The sequence below is a fragment of the Lissotriton helveticus genome, chromosome 7, assembly GCF_964261635.1.
Source record: "Lissotriton helveticus chromosome 7, aLisHel1.1, whole genome shotgun sequence".
NCBI classification, from domain to species: Eukaryota; Metazoa; Chordata; class Amphibia; order Caudata; family Salamandridae; genus Lissotriton; species Lissotriton helveticus.
In genome coordinates this window covers 1025181994-1025194439 of record NC_136068.1, presented here as the reverse complement: position 1 = coordinate 1025194439, position 12446 = coordinate 1025181994, and the positions used below count along the sequence as shown (strand labels likewise).

The 12446-nt window shown below is 42.6% G+C and overlaps 2 protein-coding genes across 3 annotated transcripts in view; one reads left to right on the top strand and one right to left on the bottom strand.

Annotated features, from left to right (window-relative positions):
• LOC144769594 (cyclin-J-like protein) overlaps nt 1-3624 on the top strand; it is a 155989-nt gene extending 152365 nt beyond the window's left edge. For both annotated transcript variants that reach the window (XM_078653752.1, XM_078653751.1), the window contains exon 6: nt 578-3624. In XM_078653752.1, the coding sequence (XP_078509878.1) occupies nt 578-1019 (442 nt within the window). In that variant the 3' untranslated portion in view covers nt 1020-3624. The remainder of the gene's footprint in view (nt 1-577) is intronic.
• Nucleotides 3625-5355: 1731 nt separating this feature from the next.
• On the bottom strand, nt 5356-9598 carry FABP6 (fatty acid binding protein 6). Its single transcript, XM_078650751.1, has 4 exons — nt 9449-9598; nt 8192-8364; nt 6187-6276; nt 5356-5525 (listed from the first exon to the last, which is right to left on the bottom strand). Exons 1-4 carry the CDS (start codon nt 9513-9515, stop codon nt 5472-5474), a joined length of 384 nt encoding a protein of 127 aa, XP_078506877.1. The 5' UTR covers nt 9516-9598; the 3' UTR covers nt 5356-5471.
• Between the last annotated feature and the right edge of the window lie 2848 nt (nt 9599-12446).

Genomic DNA, 12446 nt, shown 5'->3' with positions numbered 1-12446 from the left:
ATTTCAGTTCCACTATGAAGTGCAGTGTAGGGTACTTAGCAGTGATGGGGAATAAAAAAGTGCCATATACAGGATGTAGAGTTGAAACTTGAATGATAACGTCTCCTGAATAAAAAAAAAAACCCTATCTATTCTAGTTTTTGTTTTATGACACAACTGCTGTCTTCGACTCTGTAAACCATGTCTATGCGCTTGCTTTGATTGGGAACATCACTTATAATCGAGTTTATATAGTTCAGCAGTGTATCAGCCACTTGAAATGTCTGGAAATTGAGGGGCCTGGGAAGGGGGTGTCATTAACCAACGGGATTGCTGGTGTAGTGACCTTCGATAGGTGACACTCGCACTGCACATTGAGAATGTGAAAAATATTCCTGGGTCCCAGCTAGAGAGCTGCGGTGTTTCAAACACCCAGATTGTGCACAGGAACTCAAGTTATTGTACTTATTCTTTGACTTGGATTGAGAAATCCTTTTAAGGCCAGAAAACAGATTGTTATGCACTCTTGCTTTGTACACATTGTGTTTACCGTTGGAGTACTCTTCACCAAGTCTTACATCTGCGTGTTTTTCCACAGAGCGCATGATAATGACGTCAAAGAAGCAAGCAAATTGAAGTCTGAGCCAACTGTATCTCAACATCAATCAATGGTTGTCCAAGCACACCCTCAAACAGCCGCACCACTTCTTTTCCAGCAGTCGTGTTACCAGCCTCTGCCGCACACAGCAATGCCACTCTCCCAGTTCCAGTCACCAGTGCAGGATCTATGCTCGGCCTACCGGGATTCGCTACAGGCCCATCGACCTCCCAGCATGCTCGCCGGAAGTCACTGTGCCTCACTACATTCATTCTCTACGCTACAGACTGGCCTGCAACCTACTGTACGAACACTGCCAATCCAAGGACCCATTGCCATGCAAGTGGCGATCACAACCGAACCCAGACACTGCATTTCCATGACCTACAGAAGTGGCTTTCTCAGTGGCCACTCGTACGCCACAGGATGCTTTAACAGATGACATTTGAGGCACTGGAAAACATTTTTGTTGCTGGGAGATGGCAACTCTGAGCTTATCCTCGGAAAGTGAGGCTAGCATTTTCCACTTGACTCGTATGTGAAATCTTTTCCATGGGACTTCTCTTGTTTTTACCTACTTTTGTTTACCACAAGTATTAAGATATTGCCTTAAAGCTGAGATTTTGTAAGATATGTTAAGAAACGCAATAACACATACCTCATTTTTGTATTTTGTTAAGCTGTGCTTTTCTCATTCAGGCGCTCTTAGACGGCTAAGGCGAACTGCATGAAAAATGTTGATGACTGACCTCACAAATAGACTGGTGGGTCCTGAAAAAAGCGATGTTGGAACAGTCTTTTGAAGATACAAGCTTGTTGTTGCAGGCATGTGTAGAGGGGATTCTGGTTGCAGTGCTTCCCACAGATTCTAGGTAGCGGGCTCCAATGATGGGCTAGAATACCTTCTACTGAGGTGAGAGGCTTATTACAGGAAGAGTTGGTAGAGAACTTCCGATTCAATGTTTCTCCCAAATACAAGGTGATTCCAACCGCCATAGAGCTCTGGCAACTACTTGTTTGGAAGGTAGATGATTGCAGAAACACTGGAGTCTGTTTATTACCTTTTGCTTGGAGTCAAGTTCCTAATTCTAGCACCAGGACGATGGCTACCACCTCTCCAAGGGTGACCAGTCCTTACAGCAGAGATATCTGGTAGTGACCGACAAAAAATAATTGGCACTCCCATCATGAGATATTGACCCATTCGTCAATCAAGCAGATGCCTCTGCCCATCCACCATACTTAGGAGTGTATCACTTTTATTACTGTAGCTGTATCATAGTAGCCCCCAATATAGGAGGGTGAGAGGTGCAGTATTTAATTTGTTGTTATACCCTCCCAGAATAGGCGACATCTTGCAAAGCTTCAAAAGGGAATTTACTACTTTATGAAGAAAAGCATCTTTTGGTCATTTCAGGCGACCAATAAAGCAATTCTGTTTGCCTTAAAAATCCATATACATAGGTTGGTTATTTGGTTATTTCTTTATAAGATGTTGCCTTTAGTTGGGAGATTAGTTTCAATTTTTATTTTATTAGCTGCTGCCTTAAATGGACTGATAATGAGCAAGAGTCAAAGGACTTTCGATAGGAGCTTATATCAGGGATTCACAGAATAATACTTGAACAAATGTTGCTGTTTTTATTTATGAATTAAAACAGTTTCTCTTCTGTGCTCAGATAACGTTTTGGAGGCTTTAAATAGTCTTGTGGCTTGTAGTTCAAGCAAATAATTTAAAATGTTTTAGTGTTTAATTGTCCTGATTTTATGTGTTGTTTGCTAACTACCTACTTCAATTTTAAGTGTGACGTTAAGTCTGTTTTGTACAATCAACACACTACTGCTGCCACGGTCTGTGATGTTCTCTCTGGGCCTTTGTATGTTGACATTTCAGATTTTGCATGCTTCCTGGTCGACCTGGCATGCCAAATACCTAGGGCGACAGCTCTTTCTGCACATCATTGACCGATCCCATGATGTTGGCCATGGGCACAATACAGGTGCCTTGGGAACAGTATAGAAACCTGGCCTTGCCTCGGAGCAGTAGGGTGATCTTGTTTTAGCTTGGACACAATTTCTTTTGAAGGTGTCTTCCCCTCACCTGCTCATGTTGCGGCCTGCACGGATTATCTCAAAGTTTCCTAAATGACTGTGCTTCCAAAGGCTTTCAGGATGGTGCTTACCATCTAACATTACTTCCACACCACAGAAGTGGTCTTTATTGCAAAGAGCGGGCATTTCTCTAGTGCCACATTCATTGGGGTCACTTGTCCACATGGTCCTTTGGGACCTGACCAGCAATTGCATCTCATTCTTCTCTAAATGTATTTACGTAGATTGGTTTCTCAGGATGTCTCCCGATCGATCAAATGTGCAATATGACCATAACATAACTTGGAGTGTGCAGCTCCTACTCTTCATTGAAAGTCTCTGTATGATGTGAACTCAACAAAGACTGCCCTGTCGCCCACACTGCTGAACGTATGTATTTTATGTACAGCGAATCAAGTTTGTATGTTTTTATAGAAACCGTAGCACACTGAAATCTCCTCAGAGGGGTTTGCAAACTTGAACTTGCAGTAACTGTTAGAATTCCTCCAATGTTGCATATTGCAACCTTTACTTTGAGTACCATTTGACATTTGTCAAAGTTTTGAGCATGTACAGCAGAGAATAGGAACTACTAAGGGAAATACACAGCTTTGTGAGCAGTTTAGAGACCCTTTCTTTGCTTAAAACACGTAAGTTTAGCAATTAGTGGAGTCGTTTTTTTTCTCTAAACTATCTTTTTTGTATTTATGCGAAATGTATTGCTACTTCCTCTTATACACCCCATTTCGACTGTGTGTCTTTACCAAATGATCAGCAGTGAGAAAGTTTTGATGTGTGTGGCCCTCCTGAGTGTTGCTACTATGTAACGGGTACCCTGGTTCACTGCATAGTCCAGCTGGATGTCTGGTACCCAAGTAAACATGTTGTGGGAATCACTGTTAGTCTTGTTCCCCGTTGCCAGAAATCTTTCTTACCAATAAAACCATTTTACACAACTGCTGTCGTTTCAACTTTGTTTGAGTTTGTAAATGAAAGTGTAGTTTCTTGTAACTTGGATGCCAAATTCTGGAGGTTTAAATAGTTTGGTTGGTCCTTGTAAATTCAAAAGCAATCTGTAAGTTCCCTTTAGGTAGGGTTGCTCTGATGGCCCTGCACCCACTTCAATGCCAGTGTTATTTACTGTATAGATTCAAGAAGGATCCTTGTTCTGTTTCAACCCTTTTTCGACAAAGCCACGTTTTCGATCCCAGTCTTGAAAGAAAGAGTGGGGTGGAGTAACTCTAGCCTACTGCTGATCCATCTACAAGGTTCTTAAGATTGTCAATGCCTTTCTGCCTCCAAACGACCCGTAGTAGAACATTATTGCTGTTGCAAATTTGCCTAAATGTGCCTAAAGTGTGCTATCGGGTGTACCATCTGTACGAGTTTGTTCTAGTTAGAAGACAAGGTGTGTGGGGTACAGACTTGCTTGAAGATACCCATAATAACTGTTCTCCCATTCTGATAACACTGTTGTCCATATTTTTTTAGTATGTACTCCCCGGCAATCCTAAAATATACTGAACACCTACGTGCCTGCAAGCTGTACCAGTACAAGCGATAGTTCGTGGGACTCTCCGAAAAAGCCTTCCCCCAAATTGATAGTTATCAACTTAGAAACCAGGTTACTTTTCACACCCCCACAGCAAGAACACACAGCCTGTTTTACCCTGCTGCTGAGTTAAACCTAAATTTCTTACCCCACAAACTGTTAAAGCCCTGGCCCCCTCTCACCTTGCCGCATTCCTCACCTACTACACCCCAGCTTGATTACTGTAATGTACTAACCATCACCTCTTCACAGTGCCTGATGTTTCCTGTGCCTAGTCAAGCTTTTGCTCATTCTACCCACTTGGCCCTGTCCAATGGAATGCCTTCTACTTTAGATCTCAGGGGTATTCCCTCCTTACTCTCCTTCAAGACCAACTGAAAACACTGTAAAAGCCTTTGTAATCAGAAATACCATCCGTATAATCTAGTGCATATTTGTGCTAACCGGCAGAAAAAATGATGGTCCTATGCACAGAGATTGTTATATAGCATAGTCATTTCATAGTCCTTGTTTAAAGTTCAATGGCAGGTCCTCATATGGAGGTACTTCAAATCATTCCAGTGGTAGAGATTCGTTCGATGGTCTGGATTCTGTTGACTGTGCATCTTGTGCGGCTTTTAGAGTATGTTTAGCAGGCTAAAGTTATGTCTGCATGGTGCGGACCATGGGCTCTTGCTTATTCTCCATAAACATAAGTATCTAATTCAGTCTTGCATCCTGATGCTTAAAACTCCTGCTGGTCACCTCTTCAAAATCCAATTAGCAATCGTGTGTAGCATACAATAAATGTGGTTATTTGCCATGTGTCTAGTTCATTACTACAGCTGCTCTACTGGTGGAACCTCGCATGGACCATACACCCTCCAGGGTTCTGGGCTTCTGCAAGCTAGAACCTTGACAGAAAATTTGATTGCCAAGAAGATTCAGATTTTGTTTTCTTGGTCTATCCACTCCCACACCCTGCCACCACTGCCATGCACTGGTGTCACAGTAACATACTGGAGTATGACCATTAAATTCCTCGCTACTGTAATTCAGTTCACGAAGTCCCTTTACCATAGGGCACCAAATTCTGTTACAGATGTTAAATAGTTCCTCCCCTCCAGGCCAGAAAAACTACACGAGATGCCAAAGATACTATATTTTCATGAACTTTAATTTTTCATATGGTGCGTTAAAAACATTATAAAAATGCTGCCAGACTTCGAAACCGTCTATCTGTTAGTTTAAGAATGTGTTCAGGCTCTCTCCTTATGCCACCTTCTTGCTGGTCCTTTTGAAGGTCACACCTCCAGCCACTGATGTCTGCAATAAACCAAGCCAGAAGCATATTAGTGACAAAGTATTTCTCTCCCACTGCTGAAAATCAACGGCACACTTCATGAGATTCCATTCTTCCTCTCACCCAGTGCTTCAAATGGAAAAATAGAAGTGTGGGTATTCTGTACTAGAGTACCTGCTTGTTTCTTAGAAGTGCCGGTACTCTCCAATTAAAAGTACAGCATTTCTCTTGAGAAGTGCCAGTACTCTGCCTCTCAAAATAAAAAATGGCTGGTACTCCGTAGCGGACAGTACCGGCCCATTTAAAGCAATGCTCTCACCCACTTAGTTGTTGAAAGAAGTAATTCATCCACCCAATATAATTTTTGCAAAGTAACTAAGTCTACCCCCAAGACAATACATCTCAAATATTCCCAGAAACAATCACCGCCCCACTGCTGAGCTAAATTAAAGGCACCATAAAGGTAAAGGTAAGGTAAGTTTACTTGTAAAGCGCACTGTACCCCGGCGCTGATGGGGCCGTTGTGGAGATTAAGCAAGCTACCATGTCATGACAACTCCCCTCCCCCCCCCCCCCCCCCCCCCCAACGCCCCTTTAGTTGTGTGAAGGAGCCACTCATTCACCTGAAGGGATTTTCACAAATTTACCAAGTGTTGCCCCAAAACCTTAAACTTCAAAACTTGCCTCCACTAGTTTTCCGCCTACAATTTCAGATGTGTGATGGTATTTCGGGAAGTCCACAACCAGCTTTTCCCCTTCCTGCCTTACAGTTGCCTGCAAGAAGAAGATACAATATTGAATTATAGTTGATTGAAAATGCAAGAGAGGCTACTTGTGTAGTGTCCCAATAGGATTTCTTGTCCCACTTCTGTGAGCAGCTCAGAGGTAGATCAAGCGCGTTCTCCTCGAGCCCACTAGATAATGATTTACATGCGCATGCTCTGCTTTTTCTCATTGTGTTTAATCTCTGTCATTAAAAATTACATTTAAAGGGAAGGAAAAATATCCATTTCAGTAGTTTTTCTAAATTGACATTTGCCTGTCATTGATTGGTAGATTGCATGCAGAGCATTTTCTGACTAATTGAATGACTTTGGATATGCTTGATTATTTTGCTGTGTAGTTGTTATATATTCTCTGCAGTTTGTTTCCACACACCAATGCAACTGGGAGACTTAATCTGGAGTTTGCATCTTCCAGATACAGCAGCTTATTGTAGAAACTGTGAGGCGCGAGGGTTTAAATGGGAGCTGCTGGTGATTGCATGGGTAGTATAAACCACAAAACTCCTGTCGGCAATCAATTACATACAAGACCAAAATGAATTAATGGTCAAACGAAGAACTGATCGACAGCAGCACGAGGAATCAGAAAACACAATCAGTGAGAAATGTTTTCTTACAAAATGCATGTATTTTTAGCGCAGGTACATGAAGATATCTATGTACAACAGACTTAAGGTTGCTCCAAGTAGTTAGAACAGTGTAACAAAAGTGCTCATGCAGAGTGAATATGTGAAGTATAAAGTGTACCTGTTAAATACAATACAATATAGAATGCAGTGCTAGAGCAGCTGCCAGCTGTCTGCCCAAAACAAAATGAACAAATCCTCATCCCGAGGGGCATCTAGAAGTTTCTTAGAAGTCCACGGTTGACTATTACTTTAGTGCAGACAATTAATATCGTCGACATTTCGGCCCACATACTTGTGGCAGCTTGAAACCTTCCATGAGGGTCCTGAATATATGATGATACAACGAATTCCGTTGCAACGCATGCCTTTACCACGCATGCGTTACAACGGAATTCGTTTACCACGGATAAACTTTTCCTCGAATAATTGCGTGGTGACGTCATACGTCGTTAAGAGAAAACGGCATTTTTTTCCGATTTCTCTTAAACGACGCTGACGCCGACGTGACATATGGTGAGTTGTTTTATTTGGGGGGGAGACCCCCCCAAGCCCCCCTTTTTTTATTTTTACCTTTACCACATATGCCTTTACTACAAACATCGTAGTAAAGGTATGCGTGGTAAAGGCATTAGTGGTAACCACGCATGCGTTGTACTGCATGCGTGGTTAAAGATTTCGGGGAAACGGCTTCGTTGTAAAGGCCGTTTCCCGAGGGTCCTATGGAGGGTAAAAAGACGGCAAGCCTGCTCGTCTCAATCAGTTCAAAATCAATAAATGAAAACACTAGACTAGACATGAGCCCTTCAAACTAACGAATGGAAACGAATGGGCCAATAGGCAATACTTTCGCTATTCCAAATTGTTAGGAGGAATGAGCGCTAGCCAAGCCGGTCTGACGCTTCAAGTGTGAGCACTTGTTTCCCGGATCCTGAGGTTTACTGGGTCAACCCATTAGAAAGTAATGCTGGTTACATGGGGGAAGTAGTGGGTTTTTATGTGAGGCGAAGGGGGTTTCATGTGAAGTGCAGGGGGATCAGATTGGAGACAGGGTGGAATGGGATATGTGGGGGTGATTGAATGGAATGTGCTGGGGATCGAACAGGAGGAACATCAAATGGAAAACACTGAGGGTTCGATGACCGATACTTCGCAAATCCGAATTAAATGGTAGTGCTCCTTTGAAAGGGCACAGGTAATTATAGTCTTTGAGGGTGGTCTATTTTATACTGTCATATTTTTGTTAATTTAGGCTCAAAAGTGATGACATTCCCTTACCTTGAATTTTTTACCAGCCATTGTCTCCATGTCCGATTCCTGTCCAATGGTGAATTTGTTGGTCATGGTCTGGCCAGGGTAAATTTGCGACCAGGTGAAGTCGTTGCCATTTTGCACAACCTCTGTGACAATTTTGAAATCCTTTCCCCTTGCGGTGACATCACTGGGAATACCTTAAACAATCGGAATGGAAGAAATGAAGGCTTTTAGGGAATGTGAGCTCATCCTCCATAGTTAGTGTACAAAAGCAGCCTTTTGTTTCAGTAAGTCACCCTGCCCAGACCAGAGTGCTGTCATCCGGCACTCGCCTGGCCCTCTTTGACATGTTTTCTAGTTGGGTTGTCTGCATTGCCAGTATGATCAAAAAAACAGAATCTATGCTAGCTCTTTCCAGCTGAGCAAAACCCATGTTTCCTTCGTGATCACACCGTAGTCAATCATGCATGTGGTTTATTTTGTGCTGTGTGCACAGTCCCGCACTCCTAAGTAAATGAAGAATGCATTTTCCGTACATCATCATTGTCTGCAAACCATGCACGTGCCCCTCTAGATCACTGCTTTTCAACTAATGCAGACATTTATCCTCCGGTCCTTGACACCAATCCGGAAACTGCTTGTTTGGCAACTCTGTTTTTAGAATGCTTTCTTTACAGTCCCTTTAACACTTAACTGTCACCCATGGCCCTCCACTGTGGACCCCAGTAGGTGACTGTTGAGTTTGTCTAGTTATCTATGGCCCTATTTAACTAGTAATCCCATGACTTTCAATACCTGCATGTTATTAGATCATGGCGAACAGTCCCTCTGTCCAAAATGCAATACATTGCTCGCCTATTGACAAAGCCACATATTGGTCATTCGTCCACAATACCAAGCATTGCTCATCTATGCGCAAAGTTACACCTTTCCCAGGCTATCTACATTATCCCATGCTGCTCTTCTATCCACAATATTACTCATCGCTTGTCCATCCTCCAGATTAGATGTTGCTCAACATCACACGTTGGTCCTTTTTTTTTCCTTCTAAGATTCATAACTTCTAAACATCTGTGAACTAGTTACCTAATGCTTATCTGTTCATATCATCAGACTTCCATCCGCCTGTGTGAGTATGGCACATTGCTCTTCCTATCGCAGCTTGACACATTGCTCATTCCTTTGTGGTAATAAACATTGCACGCTCTCGTATAGGGTCACATACTGCTCCTATTCATTTACCATGTCCCTTGACAAATACTCCATTAAAATGTTACTTACCAATAAGGTTCATGAAGGCTTCATAGTTTTCCTGGCTCTCCACTTCGTATTTTCCAGTGAAACTCATGTTTCTGTCGGCAGAGGGTAGAGCGCAGTACTGGAAGGTGATGGTGTGAATGGATACCCTCTCCTCAGGTGTGCAGCATTATAAACCCTGCGTACTTCATGACTCCGCCTCACGAGTTATCACACCACGATGACGCCTCTGAGTCAATAGCAGGGGTGTTATTGACCCTTGGCTGGAATTCCAGACGTTGTAAGCGAAACCTTCAATGATGTCCGCTTACCTTGAAAAGCACTTTGCTTTTTATTTATTGACATGGGCGGTTCCCTGTCATGTTGCTACACTCTGTGCAGTAAAATCCAGGCAATTGTTTCATCCATATTGCCAGTAACTAGGGAGTGCTTGAGCCCACCAACCTGACTTTCAAGCAGAGTGGTGGAGTGACTAAAAGAGGCACCCATAGGATGGCTATAGATTTGGCACCTGTAGGGATAACCATGGTCTTTTGTTGACCTCTCTGAAATGGGGAGATTTTGCCTTGCAACTTGTGGGGGGACAAACTGCTTCTTGTCAGTTCATCTCCTGCACTGACAGTGAAACAACAAGTCCTTTTTGGTGGTGTGGGATGGGGTCCTCACTGCCCATGGTGGCAGTGCCCCATTATGACACAAGACCTTTGAGCCTGCCCTGGAGATCCCATGGTATCTGCTGTAACCACCTTGAGCAGTCTCACCAGTGTTAATCTTTATCCTGGCACCTGCCGCACTCTTCCCAAATGCTTTCCCTAATTCCTCAGAATTAAGTGCACTGCACACCTGTTTAATTTTTTAAGGCACCTGCAAACTGTTGATTACATCCCGTTAACCTTACTAACTACCAACCTGGAGAACTTGACCTAGCCGCAGCTGGCCCAGTCTACACTTGCCCCCCACAGATGACACTGGGTGGCACAAACCCTGCCATGGGGCAGTTTGTAACAAGATACTCGTCAGAACTTTCTTTTGTTTTTAAAAGACTCCAAACCATTTTTTTCGATTCAAAAAAATTTACCCTGTAGTGTACCTAATACTGCAAAGTCAGCATTGCCTCCGTAACAGCCAGCTACTGCGAATGACCATTTCTGTTACTGTCCAACCACAATCTACGCAGCAAAGTGCTAGTCCGTAGCTGCGATACTGCCAATTGAACTTTTTCACCCCTTAAAATATTTGAAAACAAGCCTTCAAATAGTCCGTATGAGACTCAGCTATCTTATTGTTTGCAGATCATTAGTTTGTTTTTTGTGTTTTAGCTGCCCTGACCCAAGACTTTTCAATGTTGCATGTCTCCACTAAGCTGATAGTCATGCTGAATTGTGGCTTAATCCTTATCTGATACCCTAATAGGGCAAAATTAGGACTTCCTAATAGAAGTCCCCCACTATGAGTCTCTTTAACATTTTGCAGTGCAGCATGCAACCGTTTCTTGCTATGACCATGTTACCATTATGTCGCAAACCTCATACATTGGAAATAGCTCCGAGTACAAACGTGTTGTGCTTGTTTGGGGTACTCCAAAGGGAAACCTGTCTGGGCCGGAACATTCGGGATATTCTGTCCCACTTCTCCCTCCCATGGAAAATAATCCACATTGAATGGAGTTCCACCTTTTCCCCCCACTCCCAGAAGATATCTGTTATTGTATAATGCACTAAATCCCATTTTTCCCCACCAGTCCCACCACAGTGTCCCTCTGCTAAGGGTGGGATCTATTCTTTTTTGTTGCAGATCTCCCGTGCCCTTGTTAATGCAAGGTATGTCATAAAACACAGAATATTCACAATTATTTTCAAACATCAATAGTCTTATGAAGTATTTGTGAATGAATTTTGAACCACAAATGGCAATTTTAGACCTCCTTCCAGCAGGGTATTAGTACACCTTAAAAAATCAAGAGATTGGGAGAAGAAAGAAGCCCTTCAGTGGTCCACAGAAAATCTCTTAAAGTAATATCGCTTCCCAAAAACAGTTACTCCAAGGGAGAAATCCTATTGCTTTCACCGGCTATGTCACCCAATTTCTATGAATCTTTTCTCCTCTTTTGAGGTGCTCACGGGTCAGACCTCAATCTCTTGTTACAGTACTTATAACTGAAATTTGAACTACAAATAAACATCATTTCAGATCTAATTCTGGCAGGATGTTAATGTACGTTAAAAATTAAACACATGGTGGAAAGGAGGAGACACTGCAGTGATCACAGAAAACGTATTGATTCCACATCCTATCTCGCCCAATTCCAATGAGCGTTTCGCGAGCCAGATGCATAGTTTGCTAAAAATCTCACAAATTTTGTTCCTAACCATAAAATGAAATGCACCTTTTTGGTTGTTCTGGGGAATTTTTGATGATCACAGGGATGCCTCACTTACCAGCAACTTGGCACCCTGCTCCCCAATGTGAAGTGTTTATGGTTTCAGCAAAATGTTTTTGGCCCAGCACACGATTGGGGCTACATGCATAAACCCAAATCTTGTTCTGAAGAGAACTATAATTATCCTACCTTTCATGTCAGGCTGGTTTTACCATTCTACAATTTAGTTTAGACTTCCACCACTAAATTCAATAATTACTGCTCATCTTGAAATTTATTGAAATGTATCTGGAAGCCAACTTGCTCATTGAGACCAACCATTACCCTTTCCAGCTTCCTTTTGAATCTTCCAGTGATGCGACCTCTGCGTAATCATGAGTCTACTTTTATCAGCTGTTCACTAGAGACCTTGACATGCATATTACACTCAAAGTACACAATCTTAAATACAAAATAAATGTAAAATGGCCCATGCCACAGCTGGGAGTAGACAGCAGCCTGGACAAATTATCAGTTATACTCTGGAGGCAAATATATCCTCTTAACACCAGTTTGAACTCTAAGACACCTTAGGCTTTTTTGCAAACTTTCCCACAATGGCAAGAGGTTCTACTTTACTGAGAGACTTTATCTTCAAAAAAG